The sequence below is a fragment of the Manacus vitellinus genome, unplaced genomic scaffold (genome assembly GCF_001715985.3).
Source record: "Manacus vitellinus isolate BGI_N305 unplaced genomic scaffold, ASM171598v3 scaffold_19_pilon, whole genome shotgun sequence".
Classification (NCBI taxonomy): Eukaryota; Metazoa; Chordata; class Aves; order Passeriformes; family Pipridae; genus Manacus; species Manacus vitellinus.
The window spans coordinates 2,527,494-2,555,150 of record NW_021939395.1 but is presented as its reverse complement, the minus strand read 5'-3'; the positions used below and the strand labels follow the sequence as shown (position 1 = coordinate 2,555,150).

The following is a 27,657-nucleotide window of genomic DNA, read 5'->3' as shown; positions in this document are numbered from 1 at the left end:
GGCCGCGTGGCCTGGTGGTGCCCGGGGGTGCTGGGAGGTGGGATGCGCGTCCGCACGCCGGGCGCTGAATGCGCTCGTCGGGGGGCCCGGAGAAGCCGGGGAGGGGTTTTTAAGCAAGCCCTCCTCCGGTGCCGTTTCTCGGGGAGCGGCCCCGTGACCGGTCGTGGTTTTGCCCGTTCCGCGGGGAGCGGAGGTTGGGCCGCGCTGCTCCAGCGCCGGGCTGATGCTCATCCGTATCGGGAGCTCCGCCGCAGGCTTGAGGCGACCTCTGCTCCCGGCGAGTGTCATAAAAAGTTGGCACGGGATGAGTTTGCCTCCGGAAAGGTCTCTTCTTTCACTACCGAGAGTGGATTTTTCTGGGACGGGTATAAGAAGAGTCGTATTTGATCTGCCTTCTAAAAACAAATTGCTGTCTCGGGAAGAGCAGGGCAAAGTAGCCACCTGAAATATTTTGGAGGATGTCAGGAGTCACAGGTATTGTCTCATTCAGCAGCCTCAATCAGGTTAATGGTTCTCCTCTGAAGTCCTATGAACTTTCAGTTTTTATAACAACCTGCGCCGAGGAATTCCTGCTTAACCTCGAACCCCAAGAAGCAATGCTGCTTTTTATTTGTTCTGAACTCCTCTCTTTCTGTTTTTTGGGGTTTTTTGTTTTTTTTTATTTGTTTTTTTTTTCCCTTTTGGTCTTTTTTTTTTTTTAAGAACCAGTGAGTAATCAGTATCTGTTTACTCTTTATAAACACTTGTGGTGCCCATCATAATCTGAGTTATGAAAAAAGCTTTGGGTACTTTAATTTAAGCGTTCTTTATGTGTACCCCATACTTGCAACATGTGTCCTGTGCTGGAGTGCAGTACTCCTTCTGCAGCATCATTAAGCTCTTTGCCCCAAGCTTATTTTTTGATTTTCAAAAGCTCACGTTCTCTTCCGTGTGAGATGTAAAGTACATCGCTCAAAGGCACGGTTTAGGGCCAGTTTGCTGCTGTTCAGCTGCACAGCAATTTTCCTATAGGGAATTTAAGATTATGAGACATATTTGGCATTTTAACTTGCTATTTCCATTAAAAAAAAAACACGCTTTTGAATGTTCTTCTATGGAGGAATTTTACAGAGATCTCGGAAAAATAATAAATATGCAGTTTGCAATTAGTAGGAGGAAATTGAATGTGCAGTTTGATTTGCTTACGTGGTGAGGCTGTGATTCTTTTGCAGTCCAAAGTGTTTTCACTCAATTTGGTGTCATACCTTTACAGGGAATATTTTTTTACTTTGCTGTACGTGCCTGTAATGTGTAAATCTGTCAGACTGCTGAGAAACTCCTTAACTTTTGCTCACATTTTAGAACTGCAATACATGATGCAAATGAGACTTGGCAAAAATTGCAGTATTGTAGTGCACAAGCCATGATGATAACCACAATGAGTGCATGTGTTAGCTCTGATCTTAATCACACCAAAACTCTTTAAAGACACTTTTGAAAACTGTTATTGATTAAGCAAGTGCGTTTTTGTTTGGTTTGGGTTGATTTTGTTTGTGTTTTTTTCTCATTTTGTTTTGTGTGTTTTGTATTTTGTTTTTGTTTGGGGTTTTGTTTGGTTTTGTTTGTTTTTTTGTGGGTTTTGTTGGGTTTTGTTTGTTTCATTTGTTTATTTTTTTGTTTGTGTCTTTTTTAACACACCCCTCGCCCCAGTGAAGGTTTCGGGTGGAGGAGGAGAAATCAAAGAAACACAACCCAATGAAAAATGTGTTGGGGCTTTTTTTTTTTTCTCAAGGAAAGAAGCTTAGATTTTCCTGGTGTAACATTGCCCTTTGGATACAACAGTGGCTTTGTTACAACCCAGAGTGCCAGCAAATGCCAGGTGACAAAACATGATAGGGAGACAGACTAACAGTTCTCTTTCTTTCCACCTCAAACAGGAATCGAGGATGCTTAAACTGGATTTATCATTCATCCTGCCACGAGCTGCTTAATAAGTCTCTTCACAAAGCCTTATACCTGAGGTACTGTTTGTTTGTTTTAGCCCACAGTAACGACTGAGGCCCTGTCAGAATCTACAGAAGGTAGAAAGGACATTGTGTCACTAACTTTTGATGAACTGACTGTGATCCCCAGGACCTGTGCAAGTTGCTTATGTCACCCAGCAGACAAGCAGTGGATGTGGGCACAGAACCCTGCAGTCCTGGCTCCTGTTCTGACACCTGTACTGTTCTCGCCACTGGAGCTCATTTGGGTCACTTGTGCTCAGATAAACTGTGAAGGGTCCCTGCCTGGATGAATCCGTGATTCTGTGGGTGGCAGGAGGAAAACCAAGTTTAATACTCAGGGGCTTTTGATTATGGCAGGATACATGTCACATTCCTACACTGGGAATTTCAGATACCTGCTGAAGTCTTGGTTTTTAGCTCCTGTGACTGTGCAGCTGTACCTTGTTGCAGTGTTGTTTCATCAACTGTGCAGCTGTTTCATGACCTAAACCTCTTTTAAAATATTAATTATCCATTAAATATAATCTTAGATTCACAGAATTTAAGGTATTTGATATTTAGTCACTAATATTATTGCTCTCCTATAAAATTTGGAGTATGAGTGCCTGTAGTGAGAGTGTTGTTGCACTGAAGTTTGTGTTGTTGAGGTGCCCAAATACCTCGTGCAGACCCCTTTGTTTTCACTGTAGTTCCCTAAGAAACATGGCTTACATTGTAAAGCTTATCTGTGTTTCATCCCTGGAAAAAAAAAAATCTTTAAATCCATAAACCAATTTCAACCTAATTTGACAGGGGTAGAGGTTTTAAAAATATTATTTGAAAGGTTTTGAGCGGTTTCTTTTATTTCTTTGAAACAACTTTCTGCGTCAAGAGGTGTAAAGGGCTTTGTAGCATTGGCACTGAAGGAACAACCAGTGAGAACTGCACTGGTGTAAGGCATCAGTGACATGTGCCTGGAAGCTGAATTTCCAGACAGAGAGCTCTGCAGAAAATGAGCCTCCTCCATTCTGTTGTTCGTGTGGAGCTTGGGTGGTGGAGTGCACAGTTCCCGCTGTGCTGCTGAAATCTGCCTTGGCTTGTTGATTTTTTTTCCCCCCTCTGCTGCCATTCAGGTTGTTGCTGAGTGTTTTGTTTCTCTTGCAGGTAAATGGCAGGACAGAAAGTGGTGTGAAAACTTTGAGAGGCGCTGGGGAGTCCAAGTAGGTCATTCCTTGCTGAAGGATATTAGGGATGAGGTCTCCTATTTAACTTTTTTTACTCCTTCTTGGCATGCATTCTAAAAGTCTGGCACTTGTCCATTCCTTTGGCACTTGCCTAAAACAATGGCGAGTAAGCTGAGCTGTTGTGGAATAGTAACAGAGTCTTGATTAAATTAAATTGCTGAGAGCCCCTTTTTCTTCCCTTTTAGTCTTGGTGGGTAAGCTGCACATGTGAATTAACTCCTTTGCGTGGGTGAGGGTGGTGTGATACACTTGGAGCTGCCTTATCCACCCAATTCTTTGTTGAAAGTTTCTGCCTGACTTCATGTTTCAGGTGGACAGTGAATTGTCTCTGATCTAGTTTTTGTTACTGAAAGATAAGCAATTAAGTCGTTTATTTTTCCTAACTTCTGCTTGCCCCTGGTAAGACAGGAGCAAATGTCTGACCCAGGGGAGGGCTTGGTCAAATGTGGTGGCTGAGCAGAACGACACAGATCAGTACAGCTGATTTCAGCTGAACTCCTGGTGCATTTGGCTCAGTTTTGGCCAAAATGGGGCCGTATCCAAACTGTAAAGAGAGATAGGGAAGACCTGGCAAACTCAGTGAAAGTGAGTTTATCAAAGAGCAGTATCACAGCTAAAATCCACCTAACAAAGAGGCATTTGGTGTTAGCATAGCAAGGGCAGAGACAAATCCTGCTAAGAAGTAGTTTCTCTGCCAAGAGTTTTTAGAAGTGCAGGAAGTATAAAAAGCGTAAATCTAGAGAGCTACAGAAGAACTTGGGTTGCTGTTTCCTCTCTGTTTTCTGTCACTGTATTCCCCCTTCTCTGAGCGTGCAGGGAACTTTCCTTCAGAAGTGTTGAGGGGAAGATCGAGAAGTTTTTTCTCTCCCACAAAAAAATTGTGATGCAACGTGAAGTTTTTCTGTGGTTTCGCTTGTGATGGCTTTGTGGGGAGGGGGATCCAAATCGTGAATTTCCCCAACAAATATTCACCTGGGTGTTAGGAGAGCAAGCTGTCCACATTAATGATTCCAGAAAAGACTTAATTAGGTCAGAACAGGAGCAGCTCTCCAGATGATGTCTTGACACGCCAGTTGAAATCTTGCACATTCCAGAGGAAGTGCCAGGTGTGCAGGCAGTGAAGTCAGACTTTGCAGCATCTTCTGAGAAGGAAACTAACCCAAACAGGGAATGCCAGTTTTCTAATTCAAAGGCACTGATGGACAAGATAGAAATAACTCTCATCTGCATATTTTTGCACAACACTTCTGTGTGGGGTGATTTGGGGGTTTTTTTGCTTGGTTTTTTTTTTTAATTAATTATTATTTAATTTGAAAATTATTCCCATTGTGCTGTAGCTGCTAGAACCTTAGCTGTGATAAAAGTACTTTCTCTGGCAGGACTAAGAACCCAGATTACCTCTCACTACTTTGGATTTTCCATTCACTTGCTTCTCTTGTTGCATAACCTTTAAACTTGGCTTTGAAGCTTGTGCCCAGCTTTCTGTTTCTAAATTCTTAAGTATTTTTTTTTTTGATGTGTTGACGTGTTAATCTGTATTTTGCTCTTTTTCAGTTCTTGTTACTTATTGTATGTGGAGTTTTTCTTTCTAAAATTTCCCCAAAAATTCGTTAGAAGGTCGCCAGAAGAACCCTAAACAAACCCTAAACCAATTTTCCTGCTCTTGTTAATGTTTGTTGTTGGTAATTTTGTTTTTGGATGATGTTTTTTTTTTCAGTATATATTTATATTTAGATAGCATGCAGTGCCAGCTTGAAGGGTGCCATGCAAATTTGAACCCCAGATTTTTACAGTCTTGGGAGAGTTTTCTTGCTAAACAGATTGTTTACAAGAGAAACTAAATTGAGACTTCATATATTTTGAAGAAAGCAGTACCTGTATTTAATAGAAAAGGCCTGATGGAGGTAATATTAGTTTTCTTGGTTGTGACTTATATTAAAAAGATCTGTGTCTTCCATGTGTAAATCTTTTACCAAACTACACCTGCTCACAACATACAGGTTTCTGGAGTGTAGTATCTTCTTTCTACTCATTATTTTTTGATTGATTTATCTAAGTTTTGTGTTTCAGTACAAATATTGTGTGTTCTGGTGCGTGTTTGTTTTTCTGTATTGCATATGCCACACGTGATTCCTTTCAGCTAAAGCAACCTACTTTAAAGAAGCCTTTCAGAGAAATACACTTAAAAGCCTACAAGCTCTTTAGTTGTGTTTGTGTAGTTAATACTTTGCCTGATGCTTTGGAGTGTTTGCATGGAGTTATTTCCTACTGCAAATGCTGCTCTTCTAAAATCCCAGCCTTAGTGGGGTAATTCCAGGTATTAGTTCTGTGAAAGAGCATTTATGTTCCAGGCCTTTTTGTTACATTATTACCAATTTCCAAATTGAAATCTCTAATAACCTCTTAAATAAAGCCCCAACAAAATAATCTTTGGGTAACACACTTTCATGAGACATTTTAAATCAGGTTGTGTTAACTGCTGGTGGTCTGGGGTACTTGTAGCTTTGTAGTTTATCAGTTCATAAAATGCCTGTACTGCTTGGCAGTGCCTATTGTGTTCAGGCTGGATGCAGTTTGGGGATACCCTGTCATTCTGTGGAGAGCTCTGGACAGAAGTGCTTAGAGTTGTAAGAGGTGCAAGCACTTGGGGGAGCTTTTGGTTTGTGTTCTAAGGAGAGATCTGTTTACAAGTCTTTGCAACTTGTTTACTTTAGAAACTAGGAGTTGGGCGTATAAAAGGCTTTGTGTTTTTTTGTTCTTGGTGGGACTCTTGTTGCTAGAGTTGAATTTTTTGTTGCATGTGTCCAGCTTAGTCCTGCCATCCCTGTGATGTCACTTGTTACGGACTGATCAAAATGAATCGTCTGTTGCACAGATAATTCATTTGGGCAAAAAGTCTTTGCTCTGGGAGCAGTGGTGTTGGTCACCACTAAGGGTTCTGGCAGAGCATGTTCTGGTACTTCAGTGGTTTGATGTCAGTGCAGGAGTAAGCTTTAAAACCTGCTCTGTGTGCTGCAGTCCAGGGACTTGGGCAGCAGCAGCAGCATGTGGTGATTCATTCCCACCATCTGCTGCCACTGGCTTGGTTGTACCTTCACAATTGATTGTGGTTTCATCCAGTTTAATAAGTAGTTCAACTCCTCAACCTTCTTCAGTGTGTGATCACAGCTGAGGAGGTGCTGTGCTATGGGGTGGGAAGGGGAAAGAGGGTTTGGAAACTCCGGAGGGAGTGTGGCAGTGTCTCCAGGCAGACTGTGATCTGCCCTACAGGGAGTCGCTGTGGCATCATCAGGTAGAACAGTGTTACAGTGTTAAAGTACGTCTGCTCTTCTGTCACTTTTTGCTTGTAGCACTCAGACCCTTTGTGTTCAGAAATACTGTTGTGTGCTGCCGTTAATAGTGTTCAATCTCGATTAATAATATAATGTCAAAAATGTTTAATTTGTAATGTTTTAAATAATTTAATATTAAAATGGGCTTCAACCTTGAGGTTTGCAAAATGCAAGTTTTAATTTGGCACAACTTCCTTGTTTGGTGGTTTTGGGGTTTTTTTGTATTTCCCCCCCCTTTTTTTTTTTTTCTTCTTTTTTTCCCTCCAGTTCTGTTAAATTCCATTCTTGGTGCAACTGCTTTGGAATAATATATTCAGTCCTGCCCTCAGCTTTTGCTGCTCAGTGCTGTTCATCATTTTAGTGATTACCTTTATGCAGTTCCATACATATCTCTCTTTACATTTGACTGGAGCCCTGAAATGGGACGACTGATTTTTTTTGATCTGCGAAGAAACTCGTACGTGTGCTTTTCTGCCAAAGCTCAAAAGCACTTGCCAGGTTTCATTTCAGGTGATTCATGCTGTTTTAGAAATCTAGTTCCTGGTTTTTGAAATCCATCCCATTTTCAAAAGGGATAGTCTGCTTCTGCACTTTTGTTTCCCTCCAAATTTTTCCCCTCCAATGTCCTGCTGGGTTTCTGCACTGCTTCCCACCACTGGTTGGTTTTCAGCAGTGCCTGTGCACACACACTGATCCTTCCCTAAGCACTGTGTGTTGTAGTGACCACAGTGGTTGTCACTGGAGTTGCCTGTTGCAGCGTTGTGCCGAAGCTTCAGGTAGTCCCATTTTCACTCAGTCCAGCAGAATCCTGTGTGCTCCCAGTGGGAACACGGCAGTATGTGGAGACAGATAAAGACTTTGTCTGAAAGGACAAAGCTGAGACTTGAATGATAATGAGTTGTTGATTTGTTTGGATGGTCTTAAGAGGAAGTTGGAGGGAGGGGGTTTCATGACTGTTATAAGTGACTTACTTCACTTGCTGATTTTCCAGTATTCCCTTTTATTCTTTGATGGTGTTGGAACTGAGATCCTTCTGGAATATGCAATCAGAATAGTTTAGTTTGGGAGGAACCTTTATAGGCCATCTAGTCCAACTCCCTGCAATGAGCAGGGAGATCTTCAACTACATCAGGTTGCTCAGAGCCCCATCCAGCTTGGCCTTGGAGGTTTCCAGGGATGGGGCATCCATAGTTTCTCTGGGCAACCTGTGCCAGTGTTTTACCACCCTCATTGTGAATAACTTCTATCTTATATCTAATCTAAATCAACCTTTTCTTAGTTTAGAACCATTACCCCTTGTCCTACTGTAACAGGCCCTGCTAAAAAGTTCTTCCCACTATTTTCTTCTGTTTGAAACAGTGTATTTGCTGCTGGTTGCAAGTTGAGGATTCTGATAGTCCCTCAAAGGCATTTGGGTGAGAAGGCAGAGGCAAGTTCCTTCTTGTTCAGACTGGCTGTGGAAGCTCCAACGTACAACAAATGACTGCTTGCAGTTCCATGCTGTTTTCAAATATAGTTTAAAATTAACTGTGTTTCAGACTATATCACTTAGATTATCAAACCTAATCTTCATATAGCAGGAAAGGGATAAGGGAAACCTTAAAGTGTCAGGTATCTCCTGTGTAACAATTCCCCAGTTTGCCTAGGAATGCTATTTTTTTACAGCATATACTTTTCTCATGCTCATTATTTAGAGGACACCAAGTAGCTCAAGCCTATTAAGTTCTGCTTGTTCTGTCACTGATTAGTGAGAGTAATCTGTTCTTGGCTTCTTTAGAAAAATTCTTTATGTAGTCTAATCTGGGTACTATGGCTAGTTATATTTCAAAGAACAGCTTTTCTTGAATATGCTGCTTTCTGAACCTTTTATCTGGTGTCCTCTAAGTAATGCAGTTTCTTGAGGTCTGATTGATCTGAGTATAGTGAATTATTATAGTAAACAGTTGCAGTGCAGCCCAGCAATGAATATCTTGGTTTAGTATATAACTTTTGGATCTTTCTTTGTGGTAAACTGTTTAGGCAATGGACTATGTAGGCAAGAAGTGTGAATCTTGGAGAGTGTGTGTGTACAGAGGTGTATGTGTGAACCTAAAAGGACAGAGTATCTTGTTACTGGGTCTGAGGTCACGATCCCTTTCCACTTGCAGGTGCCTCTAAGGGCTTGTCCTTTTGCCTGTGGGAAACAGTCTGGCAGTAAGGCAAGACTGTGGGAATTTGGCTAATTTGTACTTACATGGTTGGAATGCAGCCAGTTGTCACTTAGCTCTCAACTCTTTGCATCTCCATTTCACTATTGTCTTCCTAGCCCCGGGAGCTCTTTAGAATGGCTCGAGACACTGAATGTGTGTCAAGCTGTGATAAGAAATTGTTAGCTATATTAAAAACACTTGCTAAAGCTTATCTTTAAAATGGCCATCGTTGAGCTTGCTTTTCCTGACTCCTTTTCTTGCTTTGTGCAGGACTTTGTGTCTGGGTGAAGGATGCAGACTATAAAGTGCGTGGTGGTCGGAGACGGCGCTGTGGGAAAAACTTGTCTCCTCATCAGCTACACCACCAATGCCTTCCCAGAGGAGTACATCCCCACTGTGTTTGACAACTACAGTGCCCAGATGACCGTGGATGGCCGGACAGTCAGCCTGAATCTCTGGGACACTGCAGGCCAGGAGGAATACGACCGCCTGCGCACGCTCTCCTACCCTCAAACCAACGTCTTCATCATCTGCTTCTCCATTGGCAGCCCCTCTTCCTATGCAAACGTGAGGCACAAATGGCATCCCGAAGTTTCTCACCACTGTCCAAATGTCCCCATTCTTCTGGTGGGCACGAAGAGAGACTTGAGAAATGACCTGGAAACAGTTAAAAAGTTGAAAGAGCAGAGCTTGGCTCCCACCACCCCGCAGCAGGGGACTTCACTGGCTAAACAAATTGGAGCAGTCAAATATTTGGAGTGCTCAGCATTGAATCAGGAGGGCGTTCGGGAGGTGTTTGCTGAAGCTGTCCGTGCAGTTCTGTATCCTGTGACGAAGAAGAACACAAGAAAATGTGTCTTATTGTAGTCACCTTGGGTGATGGATGTTGCTGTTGACTAGAATCTTGGAGGGCTTTCTAATGAGTTAAATTGAAGATTTGCATCTTGCACTAACAGCTCTAAGCAGAAATCGGTTATACAATGAATATTCTTGCAGTCTTACTGCTTCAGGGAAACTGAAACAGAACAGGTTTTTTTTTCCAACGGAGAGGTCAAATATCTACTTTATTTCTAAAGTTCCAGTCTCCAGCAGCTTCTCCAGGGATCACCTGGGTTCTGTCCTTATTTTAGTGGAGGAAAATAAAAGAGGAGACTCCTTTGAAGCCACTTCTTTACTAGATAGCCATCAGTTACTAGGTTTGCTGAAAAGCACCAATTCTGATAACCCCGCTCTAAGTCTAGCTGCTGCTTTTCCCATCCTTTATTTACTGATTGAATTTGTTTTACAAACAGAAGGCCGGTTGTTTTATCAATTTAAAGCTTGAAAACAATTTGTTTACTTGCAAAAATGCCTGAAATATTACTGAGATTCACCTTATAATGAACTGTGATCATTTATATGAAGAGTTAGTGTAAGGCACAATAAATGCAATGAGCAAGACCCAGGGAATACCTGCAATGATTTTATTAACAGAAGCAGGAGCTGATTTTTCCTAATGTAAGGAACTTAGAAAACTGATGAATCACTCAAACGAGTGATTTTCATAGTTTTGAGTTGGAGAAGTGGTAGAGTAGTTTAGATGCAAGTCTTCCATAAGCTTCTAAACTGAGATTTTATTTCACTGTCCAAAGAGACATTGCACCCTGAGAATAAAGTTTTAACAGTTACCTTCCCGGGATGACTGAGATATTTGGGATGACACTTCTCAAAATGAGATTTTCAATGTAATCTCTCTGATGAATCCCAGAGACTTGAAAGCAGCTCTTGAGGAATTAATTGCTTCACTTCTTAACGTTCTTGGGGCCACCACCTGAGATTTTTATGGCAAATTCCTGTGTTGTTTTTTTTCTGTGAGAACACTGACAGAAATTTTTGGAGGTTCTGATTACAGGAGCCCGAGTTTCTTCCTGTTGTCAGTTCAATCTGTAATGGTTAGCCAGTCACTGGATAGGATTACCTGGGCAGTTTTTTTTTTCCTCTCTACTGGATGCTCAGTTTTTATGAACTCTTTTAACTGAAGTTCTATTTACATACTTTTTAACTTTCTTCAGCAGCTCTAGTAAGTGGCAGCTGGCTTTTATTTTCAGGATGTGCACTGTTCTTTATGTGTGGTTCCGGGACCAGCTGAGGAGTGAGCGCATGAAACCTTCCTTAGACTTAACCTTCCAGCTCGATGGTATGAAAGCAGCATGCTTCAAAGATACTTTGTGTGAAACCAGTGGTGCTGGACTGGGCTTTGTTGTCTGAAGTTGACAGTGCTGTCTTTGTCTGGCTGCAGCCTCAATTGGTCATTCAGAACTTGCTTTCTTGTGATTCCCACACATGCAAAACTGCACTGGTGTATACCCTGGTCAGAAAAAAAGTGCCTCCTTTTAGCAGGATAACAGAAAATACATCCACAAGGTTGTTAGGGATCTTGTGTTAATTTGAGCTTGCTTTATCTGATGCTGGCAAAAATACCAGGTGGATGGAAATGTTTTTATTTGCGCCCTTATTCCACTCTTTGAAGAGGATGTGCCTTTCTTCAGCTGGTGTAGCTGATGCTGACGCTAACTGCAGTTCCTGTTTATCTGACATATGCTCACTCTGGTACTGCTTTAGCCATTGATTATAAATTGCAGTTAATCCAAATACTGGTACCTGTGGTTAGTGAACCAACACCGAGTTCCAAACGTTGCCTGAGCTCAGGCAGTACCAAAACCCCCCATTCTGTGGGATGTTTGCAGAAGCCCTACAGAATCTGCATATTTTTCTTCACCAAGTGCCATTGCCTGGAGTGTCTTTGCATCTTTTGCACTTGTAGAGAAAGTGCTGTTCCAGATGTGGTTCCTGCCACAGTGCCCTGAAGGCTGTGAGGGTATAGAGTATTCTGTGAGATAACCTCTACTTACCACGTTCTGCCTTTGCTTTAGCTGTAGGCCTTTAGTGTGGGCTGGGCTTGCAGGCAGCAATTAACTCTGTGCCTTGTAATTCAAGATTATTTTCTGTAGGTAAATTTCAGTAACTGAGTAAATAGACTTTACCATGTTTAAAATGTATTTATTTAAGCCAGTGCACATGGTTTGTTTTAATGTTGGTCAGACCTAAATCAACTGTCTAGTTATCGTGGTGCAAGCCCTTAACCTTTGCTTTATTCAGAGATGTACTTTAAAAAAAAGTCTGTGACATGTTTGAACTAGTCTTAAGAGGTGCCTGTTATTGAAATTAAAAGTCTACTTTTTTTTTTTTTGCTACATATATTTGCAGTTTTGTACTGAGGCTACTACTGTTTTAAAAAGTTTTTACTTTTTTACATACTGAAATCTTTTAGTTCTGTGTCTTTTGTGGTTGTTCCTAACTGGATTACAAGAATTTTGTGGAGAAGAAATCTTGTGAGAAAGTATTATTGCACAACCCTTGCCCCCCTGTTTCTGTAGGCTCACAAACAGCCATCCTGGTGTGAACTGGAAAAGAGTATGGCGAGATAAAATTCAACTGCTTAATCAATTTATTTGAATCGGTTGCATTATTGATTGCATTATACCAGAACACTTTATGTCCATTTAGATTACTTAGTAAATGGATTGCACAACAGTACTGAGGAGAATAACACGGTAGTCATGAAAATGAGCAGAGAGTGAACTTTGAACACCATCAAAAGGTTTTTACTGGCTTTGGAGTACCTGGTTATTTAGATGCTTTGTATTTCTGTCACTTCCTGCCAGGAGTAACAGTCCTGGCTGACAGCTGGTTTCTTCCAGCCTCTGCTTTTCCTGAGGATGAGCTTCAGGAGCTCAGGAATCCAGTGAGCTTCTACATTCAGTGGGCATTCTCCATTTCTGATCTTCCTGCCTTTCCCCCCCCCAACAATTTTTGGTGCATTTTATTGTAAGTAGTCCAGTGCTTCGGTCTACAATCAGTTCTGTTTCTCCCATGTTTTATTTTTCTTCTGTTGACAAATACAGACTTCGCATCATCCCATGGCTGGATTTTGTCTTGTTTTGGGAGATCAGAAAATCCAGTTAAGCTGTGTGGGTTTCCCAAACTGTTCAAGATCCTTCAGTTTGTTACTGAGTAGAGATGCAGTGTGTATGTCTTAATTCACAGAAGAGACTCACTGTGAAGAGACAGATTTTAATCTTTCAGTTTGTGAATGATTTCTGAAGTACTTGTTTTTTTTTTTAAATATAGCTGAAGCCAAGCAGTTCAGGAATTCTGTGTCCAAAGGATGTTACGAGGTGTGCTTAGATGTGGAAGTGCTTTCTTCGGTTTACAGCTGTAGCTATTTCTATGAGTTTTAAACTAGAAGAGCCTCACCATGCTTTGTTCTCAAGTGCTAAACCTCACTCTGTAGAAACCTTGGTGCTGCTTGGGCTGACCTGGAGAAGAGGATGGATCTCATCGGGGTCCCTGGGTGGGTGGCAAGGACCACCCACCACCAGCGGGAGCCCAAGACTCTGAAGTGTGGCACTGATACGTACACTGGCGACTTGATTTTATACGATAAAATAACTTGCATCACTCTAACAGTTTTAAAGGATTTTTTTTTCCCCCCTCTCTTCACTTTTAAATTATGCACTGCAATAAACCTTTCCCCCCCACCTCCGTGGCTTGTCGCATTAACTCGCCCTGCTGCCGTACCGCACCTGTGCTAAAAGGCAGCCCTTTCCTGCGAAAGCCGGTTCCCAAAAGGCCATGAAGAAGGAATTTTTTGGAAGGGTCGGAGCGCCTCGCGTTCCGGGCGGGGCCGCGCGGGGGCTGCGGGCGGGGGCCGTTCCGGGGCGGGGCCGTTCCCAGGGCGGGGCAGGTCCGGTCCCGATCCGCGCCCCCGATCCCGCCCCGGCCCCGCTTCCGCGTCCGGGTCGGCGCCGCGATGTCGGACTCGGAGAGCGAGGAGGATGCGGACGGCGGCCGCGCCGAGCCCTTCTCCCTGGCCGGGTTCCTCTTCGGCAACATCAACGAGGCGGGGCAGCTGGAAGGGGACAGTGTCCTCGACAAGGTAGGGCCGTGTCGCTGCCGGGGGACGGGCGTCAGCCGGGGCGAGCCGGGGTGCCCTGGGATGTGCCAGGGTGCTCAGGGTGCCCTGGGATGTACCGGGGTGTACTGGGGTGCTCGGGGTGCCCTGGGATGTACTGGGGTACTTGGGGTGTTACTGGGGTGCTCGGGGTGCCCTGGGATGTATCGGGATGAGCCGGGGTGTACTGGGGTGCTCAGGGTGCACCAGGAGGTAGCAGAGCGACCCGGAATGTACCAGGGTGAAATGGGGTGACCCAAGGTGTGCTGGGGTGTTAGGGGTGACCTGGAATGTACTAGAGTGAGCTGGGATGTACAGGGATGACTTGGGGTGTACTGGGGTGCTCGAGGTGACCTGGGATGTACTGGGGTGACCTGTGGCGTACTGGGGATCTTGTGGTGCACCAGGGTGTACTGGGATGACCTGGGGTGTACCGGGATGAACAGGGGTGACCCAGGGTGTTCCGGGGTGTTCGGGATGACCTGGGATGTACTGGGGTGAACTGGGTTGTACCGGGGAGACCTGGGCTGCTCGAGGTGCACTGAGATGAACTGGAGTGACCCAGGGTGTTCTGGGATGCCTGGGGTAACCCAGGATGTACTGGGATGTTTGGGGTGACCTGGTATGTACTGGGGTGCTCAGGCTGTAGTTGGGTGTTCGGGGTATATCTGGGTGTGCCGGGGTGCTTGGAGTGATCTGGGATGTACCAGGATGACTCAGGGTGCTCAGGCTGTACTGGAGTGCTCAGGGTGTCCCAGAGTGTCCTGTGGTGTTTGGGGTGGGCTCTGGGATTGGACCCAGCTGGCAATCACGGGGCTGGCCCGGCCTTGGCTGCTGGAGCCTCCCAGCTCTGGTCTCCCCAGGAATCCAAGAAGCACTTGGCTGGGCTGGGCGTGCTGGGACTGGGCAACCTGATCACTGAGATCACAGCCAGCGAGGAGGAGAGCCCGGAGAGCGAGGGAGCACACCTGGATGAGGAAGGTTTGGCACTGGGGTACCTGGGGTTAAAGAGCAGAGGGGCTGCAGGGTCAGAGCTCTTGCTGGAGAGAAGAAAATGCACCTGGCTCATCAGAGTCTGCAGGGAATATCATGGTGTTACCTGGGCAGAGGGCCTCTGTCAAAGGCCTTACCTTCTTCTGCTTGTCAGACTGAATGTTATGGTATCTCCTGATCAATTTTACAGTTGTTTTCTTTCATTTTTGTAAGTTTTTTACTTGTCTCTCCTCCTTCACAAGTAAGTCTGTGTTTGCCCCTGTATTAGAGAAGCCTGTTTAATACAGTGATATAATGTCTCTTTTTTAACTTCTGAACGTGCCGAGCAGTTTCACTGAGTGATGGGTTTTCCTTGTGCTAAAGTTGTCTGCTTCCCAATCCTTAGGGGAAGTTCAAAGCTAGGGGAGTTTTGGTTAGAACGAGGGGAAAGGTACTCGGGTGGGAGACGGAATTTTTTCGTTCCCCTAAGTAAAGGAAGCAGAGGAAAGGATTCATATGCACTTAGTGAAGTCTGCAGTCAGTAATATATATTAGGGTGAAGTTTTGTGTGATGAGGTTTCTCTTCTCCCTAGGCTGGGTCAAGAGCACGGAAGATGCTGTTGATTACTCAGACATCACCGAGGTGGCAGAGGATGAGAGCCGCCGGTACAAGCAGGCGATGGGCAGCCTGCAACCAGCTCGAAGGCCAGGTAAAGAGGGGATCAGCATGACAGCTCTACCTCTAGCAGGTGTTATCCCCTGCAGAGAATACCTAATATCTGCTCATATTTCTTTAAACTGTGTTCTTATGTTTATGGAGGAGGTCTAGTGCCTCTTGGAGCTACTCAAAGATAGAAATATGGTCCTGCTTCCTAAGAGAGTCACCTCAATTTCTTTCTCCTGCTTTACTCTTTTCTTTTTTTTTTTTTTTTCTGAGTTGATTTTCTGCAGAAGGCACTTTGGTTCTTTTGTTGGTCCCAGGTATCTCTGTCTGGCCTAGAACAGACTTTCAGAAACATGCAGCTTTTCCCTTGGTGCAAAAGCTAAATCTCTGCATATTCCTTAAAGCTGCCTTACCCTTAATCTTTCTGATGACATATTGTGGTTAGTGGGACACAAAGGTGATTGGGACTTTTTGACCACATTTTTCTTCTGTAATAGCTTTATTTGCTCTACAGAGTGTGAACAAAAGGAGGTGATAGCAAAATATACATACATTTTAAGTGCTTCAGTCATCTTTATGTCAGTTTATCTTTTTCCCTCCTTCTCACTCTTTCTTAAACTTTCATCTTGCAAACGAGCTTGTGCAGGAAGCTGAACTGGTAAGAGTTTTGCATCTAGTTGCAAGATAAGAATGGTGTCCTTGCCATCAGGTCAGGACAAGTTTGAGATACCATAAGTGGAAAGGGTACCTGGTTTCCTTTTATTATCTGCTTAATAAGTAGTCCTGTCTCCCCCCTGGTTAGATGAAGATGAGGACGATTACGATGCTGACTGTGAAGATATCGATTCCAAGCTGATGCCACCGCCGCCACCACCTCCAGTACCTGGAAAAAAAGAAGATGAGAAGGATGCAGCTGCCACTGGTGAGTGAGGACTTTCTTCTTCTCTCTAGCAATGTGAGTGTCTGAAGGAGGCAAAGGCTGCTGTGCTGCAGCTCGTTCTGCAGCAGGGACCACACGTCATCCCAGCCCCGTCTGCAGACTGCGCCTGAAGGTGAGTGTTTGTCCTGAGCTGTGATGTTACAGGGTTGTCCGAAATGTAGGGTGAAGTTTTGTATTGTTGAAATTCCCATATTGACCATGAAACTGCTTTTTTATCTCATCCTCTCAGTTGTGGCTGGGAAATGCACCTGGAACGCTTAGGATAAAATGAAAGGTTAAACCAGAATGGTACTGATAACGTCTGCAAAGGCTTAACTTTTGCATAAGTTGGTATAAACAGTAGATGTGGCATTATGGGGTTATGCTAGGGGAGAGGGAGGAGACCTGTTTGTTTATAAGGTGCTTGTTCTATTGTAGTATCTGAAGATGGAGACGGTATCATTTTGCCCTCCATCATTGCTCCTTCCTCTGCTGCCTCCGACAAGGTGGATTTCAGCAGCAGCTCTGATTCTGAGTCAGAGATGGGACCTCAAGAAGCCAGGCAGGCAGAATCCAAGGAAGGCAAACTCACACTTCCTCTTGCAGGAATCATGCAGCGAGATGCTACCAAACAGTTGCCAAGTGTTACAGAGCTCTTCCCAGAATTTCGACCAGGCAAGGTATTGTAAGAGATACGTGGAAGAGATGTGTGTCATGTAAGACATCTAAATGTGAATTGTACAGTACTAAGGGTATGTACTAAGTCACCACATATTCTTGCTCACTCAATACTTCCTTTAGTTTCTGTGTGCTGTTGCTTCCAGATTGCTTAATATTTAATACTTTTCCTGCCATTTGCAGGAACCTCTTAAAAAGCACCCTGTAAAATCAGGGCGTGAATGTTTTGCTGTTCTGTAAGACCACAGGCCTGTTGATTTGATATATTGCCAGATGATTAAAAACAGTGCTAATCTGTCTGCTTTCTGGCTTTTCTGGCAAATATTTGCTGCTTCTCTCCTGAACTTGGTGTGCTTTTCCTGAAACATTTTGTGATCTGTATAATTTATTTAATTTTTCCCTCAAAACTTCTCAGAATATAAATCAGAAATCAGCTCAATAGCAAGTTGGGTGAAAGAGTGCTTGGGTTTTGCACAAAGCATATTCATTACAAGACTTTCCTAAGTGCTCACAAATAGAAAATGTAGTCAACATATTTCAGTAATTAATTTGAAAGTTTTAAAGCTGTGAAGAGGAGAGGAGAGGAAAGGTAGGAGGAGAAGGTGTATAAAGATCAACTTATAGCTGCCAAACAGATGGTTGTGACCAAGGATAACTTGGTTCTGTGTGTGTCCTTGTGTGAGGAGCTGAACAATTTGCATAATTAAATGTCAGGTGAGGCTCCAGCGCAGAAGTTTCTCTTCTCTTGGCTTTTGCAAACTTGATGTTTCCTGTGCTGTTATATTTTGTAGCAGTTGTGTTCATTTCTTTGATGCTCAAAGTGTAATGTCACAGACTGCCTCAGTGCTGAATGTGCCCAGTGGGTGCAGAAATCAGTGCAAGCAGTTAATGCTGAGCACTTTTCCTAATTAATTAATGAGCATGAGAGCTGGCAAAGCCTAAAACCCTGTAGATTTTGCTGTAAGGGTGGGTTGATGTGCATGCTAATGTAGCATTGTTTTTCTTGAGAAAACCCCTTAAAGTAGCACATGCAGAGGCAGACTTTTGTGTTTCATTAAACTATTAACAGCTTAATTATGTCTGAGACCTTTGCCCTTTGTGAAAGGTCATTGACACTGGACAAAGGGTTCAGAAGTAAATCTGGGGGAGTTTTGGGAAGAAGGATAACATGAATGTAGGCAGAGATGAGTGGAGTGGTCATATAAACATTATTTTCTTTGGGGATCAGTGTAACAGATAAACAGGGAATATCAATAGGATGACTCTGTAAAAATTTTTGGTTCTAATTCCTGTTTCCTAAATGTCAGTTACAGAATAATGCTTTTCCTCTTTACAAGAGAGCTTAGACTAAAAAACTTGTAAGTGCTTTAAAACCAACAATCATAACCATAGAAGGAACACAAGAGGAAGTTTGTCATTGTCATTAGTGCAGGTTTTGGAGGAATGCAGTATAGGGGAACTACATTGTGATATATTATGAAATAAAAGTAAGGGTATTATTTCTGGACTCATCTGTTTTCTTAAGAAATCTCTAATTTATATAACTCTCTTTTAGCTTGTCTCTCTTGCTAATAATTTTATCAACTCTTCTTCAACCTCCATCTGTCTTTCTGAAGATTGTGGGTTGTTCAAAATGAAAATCAATTATTTCCAGGTGGTATCTAACCACATGCCCACTATGTAAAGGCATTCTTTCTTCTCTCCCGAGTTTCTTTGCGTTTGAAATTAAGAATAAATCCATTTGAAAATGGAGGTTCCATCAAACAGATCAGAAACTTTTCTTTTCCAAGTGTAACCAGGAGACTGTTGATTGCACTGGGAACTGGGATTGCAGTACAGGCCAAGCTTCTGAATTTCAGAGTGCTCTCTTTCATTACTGTTTTTCAGGGGAGGGCAAGGCAGACAGTGTCTCTTTTTATTTCCCTCTAATTCTCTTGTTTTTTCCTGACTTAGGTGCTGCGTTTCCTGCGTCTCTTCGGCCCCGGAAAGAACGTCCCGTCGGTCTGGAGGAGCGCCCGGAGGAAACGCAAGAAGAAGCATCGGGAGTTGGCACAAGAAGTGCAGATACAGGAGGGTGAAGTTGTGGTTGAGAGTGGAGTGGAAGGAAAATCTCCCTGGGAGTATGAGTTTGCTGCTCCTCCCCCTCCTGAGCAGTGCCTTTCAGATGATGAGGTGGGATATCTGAGACTTAGAGAGGGTCACCAGCTAGTGCTGGGGGTAGTGGTGGATTGGACAGCGGATTGTAGAGGAAAGAGCTGTTCCCTCAGAACAAAACTGGAGAACAGAGTTGGCTTGTGTTCCAGCTGTGCAGCAACTGTTCTCCAAACACTAGTCAGTGGCTTCAGGTGGTTGCTTCTTACTGAGAAGGCTGCATCCGTGGTACAGGATCGATAGGAGAGCTTATCCTCTTTGTGTCAAGAAGAAATCTCTGTGTTCTTGGAAGTCTAATTGCAGAACATTCTTAAGGCAGATAGTAAGTATGGCAAAGAACTTCTTAGAAATGCTTTTCTTCTACGAGGATTAAGGTGGGAGACTTGGAAGGAAGAAGCCTCTTACTGACACTTAGATAGAGCATCCGTGTAACCATTCCCCCCTTTGCTGTGCTCCAGATTACCATGATGGCACCTGTGGAGTCCAAGTTTTCCCAGTCAACTGGTGACATAGACAAAGTGACAGACACAAAGCCCAAGGTGGCAGAGTGGCGTTATGGCCCAGCACAGCTCTGGTATGACATGCTGGGCATCCCTGAAGATGGCAGTGGATTTGATTATGGCTTCAAGCTGAAAGAGAAGAGCGAGCAGGAGGTTAAAGGACACGCAGATGAGGGGGTGAGAGGGGAACTGTGGGGATGTATGTGGGGATTCCTGCACAGTGCGAGTTTGGTGATGGGCCGGTGGACAGTTGTGTGCCATGCAAAATGAGACTTTGAATTTTCCTGCTTTAGTTTGAAAGGATGAAGGCGATTCAGGTCTTCCAGCAATTATTATTTCCTTCCAGGACGCAGAGTCAGCGAAGGAGAAGGATGATCTGCTAGCTGATGAGCACTTCCTTATGGTGACACAGCTCCAGTGGGAGGATGATGTCATCTGGAATGGAGAGGATGTCAAGCACAAGGGGACTAAGACACAGCGTGCCAGTTTGGCAGGCTGGCTGCCATCGAGCATGACTAGAAACGCCACTGCATACAATGCCCAGCAAGGTAATCAGTGGTCTGGTACGAATTTTACAGCAGGTAGTACAATTGTACATGGGCAATTCCATGTCTCAAACGCAGAACATAATTCTTCCTGTCAGGGAATGCTTTTTGGCAAAATCACAGCTCTGCTCAGAATTCTGAGACTCTCAGACTCCTTCCAAAACCAAAGTGGGCACCTTCTGTTAAAAAAACCCAGCCCATACCAACTCTGGCTTTTTCTCCATGTGGAATACCTGAGCCTCCCACTCAAGCTAACCTTACTTTTGTTTTCCTTTTCCCCAGGTTTGAACCGCAGTGGCTCTTTGCTCAATTCACCAATTCCACTAGCACAGAAACCCAGTGTAGCAGGAGTCCTGGGCATAGCAAAGTGCAAAGAAAAGGCCCCTGAACAGCAAGGTAATGAGGATATTAATCTTTGCCCGTGAATAGCTGCATGTGACTTGTTTCTGTGGTAGAAAGGCTACTTGTTTGCTCTAAAATTTCTAGAGACCTTATTTTATTTTTGGAGGTTGTGTTTCAAGTGTTGGTAAAGCTCAGACTTGGGGCTCTGCTTCCTCTTTGCTTCCAAGATGTGTTTTCTTTCGCCTTTTTGAGGTCCTGCCTCAGAAAGCCCTGAAAGATGAGGAAGGTTGAGGGAATAAGATGTGGGGGTGGGCTCTGAAATAGTGTTCTGCCAAGGCTTTGTGTAAAACTCTCAAGGGTTCTACCTTATGATTGTTGCAGTTTCCCTGGATGAAGACAAGCCCTGGTACTCTATTTTCCCAATTGACAATGAAGAGTTGGTGTATGGTCGTTGGGAAGACAATATCATCTGGGATGATCAGGCAATGGAAACCTACTTGGATCCCCCCGTCTTAACACTTGATCCAAATGATGAAAACATAATTCTAGGTAGGTTTGTGGCATCCAGAAATTTGACCCAAATGGGAAAAGACAAGGGGAAGTGGAAGCCAAGGGTTTATGATCACACTGTAGTGGAAGTAAATGGACTGGGGCAATACTTATGGCCTTTCTTTGCTCTGGCTTTTGAAGGTAATTTGCAAGCAATCAAAGGCTTAAGCAGGAGGCAGCAACACTAATAACTTTTAATGATGTGCTGTATGCTTCCAGCTTCCAAGTTAAAGGCACTAGCAGGAAAGCAAAAATTAATACCCTGAAACTTAACTTAGTTCATCTGACTCTTGATGTGTTTTAGAAGTGACTGTCTTAATTTTGCTGGCATGCATGTTGGTAAAGAAGTAAACCACAGACTAGCCCATGCCATTCTCATCATTGCTCATGTTCAGAGCCTGAAGAAGCAGATTCCTTAAGCCTCTTTCAGACTACACTAATGGCACATGGGAGCAATGGCATTGTGTAATACCACTCATCACTTTTTTTTGCTGCTGCAAACTGCTACTGAGCTTGAGTTGAATGTGTGATTTGATTTGAAATTTGAATGAATACCTGAATAAGGATATTCCTACACTTTTATATAGCCTGAGTTGCATTTTCTTCCTCAGGAAAAGGGGTTAGTTCTACTGAAGGTGGTAAGAGAGAGATATAAGCATGGAGCTTTTCTGTGTTTTTTGAGCTTATTTCATATTAACCTGCATGGAGGAAAAGGGGGAGGAGTGTAGAAGGAGGGCAGTTACCCCAGGAACTGAACAAAAAGGTTGAAATATCTGGATCAAGGGGCAGCACAGTAGGAAGCTAAGGTACAAAAAAAAAGGAAACAAATGCCCTACGAGCGAAATTGTTTGTGTTTTTAGAAATTCCTGATGAAAAGGAAGAAATGACTTTGAACTCTCCATCCAAGGAGAACAAGAAAGAATCTTCTCTAAAGAAGAGTCGAATCCTGTTGGGAAAAACAGGTGTGATCAAGGAAGAACCACAGCAGGTCAGCATGAGCTTTAGCATCTTGTAGGCTGGGAATGATGAGGAAGGAGTCATTTTGGTTTGGGTTTTTTCTGACACCTCTTTCTCTGTGTTTAAAATTGAATTAGAATATGTCTCAGCCAGAGGTGAAGGATCCCTGGAACCTCTCCAATGATGAGTTTTATTACCCCAAACAGCAGGGACTTCGAGGAACCTTTGGAGGCAACATCATTCAGGTAGTCACAGGGATGCTCACTTGGAGTAGGAGGTTTCTAGCTGAGAGTATGATTTAGGATTTGTAGACAAACAGAAGTTAGATTTTAGGAGGTCAGTTAAGTGTTCATGAGACATATTTTTAATGTTGTTTAATTAAAATTAGGAGTTTGAACTAACTTTTGATTGCCCCATCAAAGTGAGGTTTAGGTGCTGGATTTTGCTGTTTCCTACTCTCCATGCTTCTGTTAGGTGTCTCTTTGTGTAGTACTCTTTCTGAAGCAATAATGGGAGGGGGGAAAGGGGTGCAGATCATCAAGAGGTGAGGCTGTACTTCTGCTACTGGTGTGTGTTTTAATTTGGATATTACAAAAATAATTTAGATTCTGGTAAGTTTGAATTGCTGCTCGCTGGCCCTGTGGGAAGAGGTGATATTTTTTTCTTCCTTCATTGTGGTATTCAGTGACTTCTTCTAAAACCTCATCTGACTCCAGCATCTTCTGTAATGGGAAAACTGTATGTAATTCCAAATGAACTTCTCTCCCATTGATAGGGATAATGGCTTTACATTTAGTTCCTAGTTAATAAAAAGATCTTCTCATTGGGTACCAGTTGAAATAGTAGAACTAAAGTCACCTCTGTACACAAAGAAAGTATATACGAAAAATATATGGCATTAAGCACTTTCTGTCAAAAGGCAACATGTATGATAATTGAATTTCAGTGCACTTGTGTTACTGCTACAATACCTCAAGGTGTTGCTGGGTTCTGTTAGGTAAGGTTTACCAGGGTGGGAGGATGATCACTCCTAACCCAGATTCTGTTCCCATGTTAGCACTCCATCCCAGCAGTGGAGCTTCGCCAGCCATTCTTTCCCACCCACATGGGTCCCATGAAGCTCCGACAGTTCCATCGGCCTCCCCTGAAGAAATACTCCTTCGGTGCCTTGTCCCAGCCCGGGCCCCACGCTGTGCAGCCTCTGCTGAAGCACATCAAGAAGAAAGCCAAGGTACAGTTATTTGTGTCTCCCTGGTGTCTGCCGGGGCTCCCTGGGCGGGGCAGATCCGCTGGATGTGCTGTTGCCCTGTCCTGTCCCTGGCACAGATGAGGGAGCAGGAGCGCCAGGCCTCCGGGGGGGGTGAGATGTTCTTCATGCGCACGCCGCAGGACCTCACCGGCAAGGACGGGGATCTCATCCTGGCTGAGTACAGCGAGGAAAACGCCCCTCTGATGATGCAGGTTGGCATGGCAACAAAGATTAAAAATTACTACAAAAGGGTGAGTATGCGGATCTCGCTGCTGGACAGTGATTTTTTTTTCCTCTGCCCCACTCTGTCTGAGTCCTGACTGCACCTTCATTGCATGTTGCAGAAACCTGGCAAAGATCCAGGAGCTCCAGACTGCAAATACGGAGAGACTGTTTATTGTCACACTTCCCCATTCCTGGGTTCTCTGCATCCAGGCCAGTTACTGCAGGTGAGAAAAGCAAGCATGAGAATACAGATAAGATGAATTTGGAGTATTACATGCCCTATTTATTCAATCACAAATAACGCTCAGCTTCCAAAAAGACCGGATTCTTTTTTATTTCCAGTTTACACTTCTTTGTTTCCTGGTAATAATTTAGTTCTTAGCTTTCTTTTTTTAAAAAAAAAATCTCTATTGTAGGATTTTTAAAATTGTTGTAGGAATGATAGGAATTGCAGGAATTGAATCTTTGGTGCTTTGCTTAGTAATGGCATTAGAAATACTGTTAGAGAGTACTGAGTGGAAGGCCAAAGCTGCTTGAATGTTGGGGAACTCAGTAAACAGGTGTGTTGGAGGGTATAGAAAACATGGATTTATCATGGTCCAGGATCTGTGAGCAAAATTTTATGTGTACTTCTGAGAATTGCACTGCTAGTTGTCTGTTTGATGCCAGTTCCACTCAGTCTAGTCCCTCCTTGGTGCTGGTTTAAACTCATTTAAACCTTTAAATGCTGAACTCTGCTGCTCTCTGCTTTTCTGGTTAGGTTCTTACAACCTCCTTTCCTGGGCACAGTCTTCAGTCCTTGCTGTGTTGCCTTCTTCCATTCCCAGGCTGTCTGTGTGTCCTGGGTTGGTTTCCATGGTTGTGTTGTTCTGCATATGTGTTCTTTCTGTCCTTTTTTTAAGTACCTCCCTAAAGGTCCTAAAGTACCTCTAAGGGTCCAAAGAGCCCTTCAATCTCTTTGTGCATTTGTTCTACAGTTTTTTTATGCTTTTGTTCTTCATCCTTGGCTATTCTCTGCATAAACAAGGAGTGTTCTGAGTGCACATCTACACGGATTGTGATATAAATGATGGTGTACCCTTGCAGTGAACTCTTTTTTTCTAAGATCCTTTTTGTAGATTGAATTACAGGAAATTTGATCAAAACTTGACTTTCAAACTTTATTTCTCTCAATAGGCATTTGAAAACAATCTTTTCCGGGCCCCTATTTATTTACACAAGATGCCTGAGACAGATTTTCTGATCATCCGGACGCGACAAGGATACTACATCCGAGAGCTCGTGGATATTTTTGTAGTTGGTCAGGAGTGCCCACTTTATGAAGTCCCTGGTCCCAACTCTAAACGAGCTAACACACATATCAGAGATTTCCTGCAGGTATGTGACAAGAGACAGTTTGGGGATCTGAGGGATCTTTGGAGAAAGCCTATGGCACAGGCCTCAGGTGGACAGCCTTGATTTGGGAAGCTCATTGCCCTGCTATGACTCCCTTTGTTTCTTAGTTTTGTTGTGAGAACACTTCAAGAATTGCATATTAACTATACATTTTGGTTGTCATTTAGCCAGTGATTTATAACATGCTGCTTCTGTTTAATTACATCCTATCTGATAAGTATATGATAGAGGCTTTTTATTAAACAAAACAAAAGGTTACGAGATTATATAAAAGTGTAGGAAACTGAAGATGTTAGAATGAATTTGAAGTGATTGTGCTGTATAAAATTACAGTTACATGGATTTTACAAGGAGACAATTAAGAAATCTTAAAATTAAGAAACACAGTCCTATTACACAGCACAGAATTAGAGTTGCTTCATAGGCCTTTGTTGATTCCCTGGATCTTGTGGCAGTAAAGCTTTGGGACTGTGCATGAGCATTCAAATAACTATCCCCAAATTCAGATTTTGGAGAAAATCTCTAGTAATTTGCTGTCAGTTTAACTCAAAACTATAACTCAAGAGGCGTTTGCAGAACAGGAAAATCCCTGCTGTTCACAGGTTAACGTTTCTAATGTGATAATACAGAACTTCAAGACAAATGTTTTTTTCCACATCTCACTCTCAAAAGTAGCTGGACCTGAAGCAGACGTGTGGCTTGGAAAACCTTAATAAATTTATAAGAAGCAATGGGTTTTCAGTAGGAAGTCTGAAGCAGCCACTAGAAATATCACTGCCTGTGCTACCTTTGCAGGTTTGTTGTCTTCCTTTGGGCGTCACAGATGAGTCTTGTTTTGTAGGTTTTTATTTACCGCCTCTTCTGGAAAAGCAGGGACCGCCCTCGGAGGATTCGGATGGAGGACATCAAGAAGGCCTTTCCCTCCCACTCCGAGAGCAGCATCCGGAAGCGGCTCAAGCTTTGTGCTGATTTCAAACGCACAGGTATTGAAACCTTTCTCTGGGTGCTCAGCACCTCCCTGCTGCTCTTGGGGTTCCACACAGAGCAGATCCTGTTAAACCCATTTTTGAAAACGTCCACTTGAAGAACCGAAATGTAATCTGAAAGGGGTTTTTTTTGCTCCGATTTTTATAAAAGCGCCCTTTGTTTTGGCACAGTTGTGCTTGATGCTGAGAAGCGACTACAGTTCAGGCATTTTTAATAACCCTTTGGGCAATGATTTACTTGTAAAATAACAATGTACAACACCAACACACACACATTCCTTTCCCTTGGTGTGTGGCTGTGTTGTTTTGCAAGCATGTACGTGCAAATAAAAGCTCGTCCCATCTTTGCGAGTCCAGCAGTGCTCTGAGAACCTGACTCTTGTCATTTTTTAATATGCAGAATGTTAAGCAGATGGTAATACAAAGCTCTTTGGGCAGCCATGGGGAAAAGTATTTTGAGGCAAGGAAGTGAAAGGTGCATTTAATGCTTTTGGAATGTAGTTTATACATTGAATGAGCATGAATGTGTGAGAATTTGCTTATATAACAGTTGCTGAGTTTAGAGGGCATTGATTTACTCAAACACAGAGTGAAAAAAACCTATCACTTTTAGTGGTCCTAAATGTCACAAATTTGTCATGCTTGCTCCTTTTGCCAGCCTTGCAGCAGGGTACCAAATCTTGAAATACAGTTAGGACTGTGATGGAATCCAGCACGTGTGGGAAACCCCTCAGTGTTTGACCTGTGCATTTTTCAGGGATGGACTCAAACTGGTGGGTTTTGAAGCCAGATTTCAGATTGCCAACAGAGGAGGAGATCAGAGCAATGGTGTCCCCAGAGCAGTGCTGTGCCTATTACAGCATGATTGCAGCTGAGCAGCGACTGAAGGTAAATGGTCCTGACAAGCAGTTTTGTGAAGGTCGAGGTAACTCCTGCCTAAAACTGTTTTTGCTATGAAGTAGGCAAATTAGGTCCCTGGCTGTTGTGCAGCTTGCTAAGTTCTCTGCTGCATAAAAAGGGAGTTTAGTTCTTAAAGAGAGAGACACTCTGTTCTTACCCCTATTACTTATGCATTGAATTAGCTGTTCTCAAAGGGAGCAAAGGAAGGTATAAGAAAGGGCCTGTGTTTTTACCTGGCCTGTACAGCAGAAAGTAACCAGTAAGTGGCTGTGAGAGAGACTGATTATTTTTCTGAAGTTGAGTGCAGTATTTAGTTATGGAATTTGTGAAAATACTGGGCAGTTTGGCATCTGTGGTACTGTGGGTCACAGTGAATCTTACAAACAACCATCTGTGGAAGTGTGCTTGTTGAGCATGACAAGTCTCCACAGAGATGCTTCTAGTTCTTTGTCCAGTAACCTTTATAAGACTTCAAGTTCTCATTTTTTCCCCTAATATTTCTCTGCAGGATGCAGGTTATGGGGAGAAATCCTTCTTTGCACCAGAAGAGGAGAATGAAGAGGATTTCCAAATGAAGATTGATGATGAGGTACCATACATGAGTGTGCTTGCCAATAGGTAAATCTGCATGGCCGGAGAGAAACGAGGCCTTTATATTGAAAGGGCATGTTTAAAGTAGGATTCAGTGGTTCAAAAGTTCTCACAACTTTCCTGGGAACTTTGCTGCCAGCTTATACCTGTCTTTGGGGTATCCTTTGGGGATCCTTCTCGCCAGGCCCTTTCAGGACCGGGCTTTTTGCCTCAAATGCCTTTTGTGAGTTAGCACTTCGGTTATTCATTGGAGTTTTGTCAGGGCAACCGAAGGATCAAGAAGTGGAATTCACTCTCATTATGTCAGTTGAG

At 43.4% G+C, this 27,657-nt stretch overlaps 2 protein-coding genes across 7 annotated transcripts in view; both read left to right on the top strand.

The window, feature by feature from the left end:
- Positions 1 to 1,959: 1,959 nt before the first annotated feature.
- On the top strand, positions 1,960 to 13,309 carry LOC103767682 (rho-related GTP-binding protein RhoG). Of its 3 annotated transcripts, XR_001920398.3 has the most exons (4): positions 1,960 to 2,000; positions 3,129 to 3,184; positions 9,000 to 10,905; positions 12,900 to 13,309. XR_001920398.3 is itself a non-coding variant. In XM_018070680.3 (3 exons), the coding sequence occupies exon 3, from the start codon at positions 9,021 to 9,023 to the stop codon at positions 9,594 to 9,596; it is 576 nt and encodes a 191-aa protein (XP_017926169.1). In that variant the 5' UTR covers positions 1,960 to 2,000; positions 3,129 to 3,184; positions 9,000 to 9,020; the 3' UTR covers positions 9,597 to 13,309. The 3 variants fall into 3 exon arrangements, 2 of the variants coding, with proteins under 2 accessions (XP_017926169.1, XP_017926170.1); XM_018070680.3 differs by having other exon boundaries at positions 9,000 to 13,309; XM_018070681.3 differs by lacking the exon at positions 3,129 to 3,184 and having other exon boundaries at positions 1,964 to 2,000; positions 9,000 to 13,309.
- Positions 13,310 to 13,560: 251 nt separating this feature from the next.
- TAF1 (TATA-box binding protein associated factor 1) overlaps positions 13,561 to 27,657 on the top strand; it is a 28,316-nt gene continuing 14,219 nt past the window's right edge. For 2 of the 4 annotated variants that reach the window (XM_018070677.1, XM_018070679.1), the window contains exons 1-19: positions 13,561 to 13,707; positions 14,586 to 14,703; positions 15,288 to 15,404; positions 16,161 to 16,280; positions 16,884 to 16,957; positions 18,909 to 19,127; positions 19,565 to 19,783; positions 19,953 to 20,154; positions 20,434 to 20,547; positions 20,875 to 21,042; positions 21,903 to 22,030; positions 22,137 to 22,244; positions 23,057 to 23,230; positions 23,326 to 23,499; positions 23,593 to 23,697; positions 24,650 to 24,850; positions 25,710 to 25,851; positions 26,612 to 26,742; positions 27,263 to 27,343. In XM_018070677.1, the coding sequence (XP_017926166.1) occupies positions 13,582 to 13,707; positions 14,586 to 14,703; positions 15,288 to 15,404; positions 16,161 to 16,280; positions 16,884 to 16,957; positions 18,909 to 19,127; positions 19,565 to 19,783; positions 19,953 to 20,154; positions 20,434 to 20,547; positions 20,875 to 21,042; positions 21,903 to 22,030; positions 22,137 to 22,244; positions 23,057 to 23,230; positions 23,326 to 23,499; positions 23,593 to 23,697; positions 24,650 to 24,850; positions 25,710 to 25,851; positions 26,612 to 26,742; positions 27,263 to 27,343 (2,721 nt within the window). In that variant the 5' untranslated portion in view covers positions 13,561 to 13,581. Of the gene's footprint in view, positions 13,708 to 14,585; positions 14,704 to 15,287; positions 15,405 to 16,160; positions 16,281 to 16,715; positions 16,958 to 18,908; positions 19,128 to 19,564; positions 19,784 to 19,952; positions 20,155 to 20,433; positions 20,548 to 20,874; positions 21,043 to 21,902; positions 22,031 to 22,136; positions 22,245 to 23,056; positions 23,231 to 23,325; positions 23,500 to 23,592; positions 23,698 to 24,649; positions 24,851 to 25,709; positions 25,852 to 26,611; positions 26,743 to 27,262; positions 27,344 to 27,657 lie in introns of all 4 variants that reach the window. The other 2 variants (XM_018070676.1, XM_018070678.1) reach the window with 1 other exon arrangement.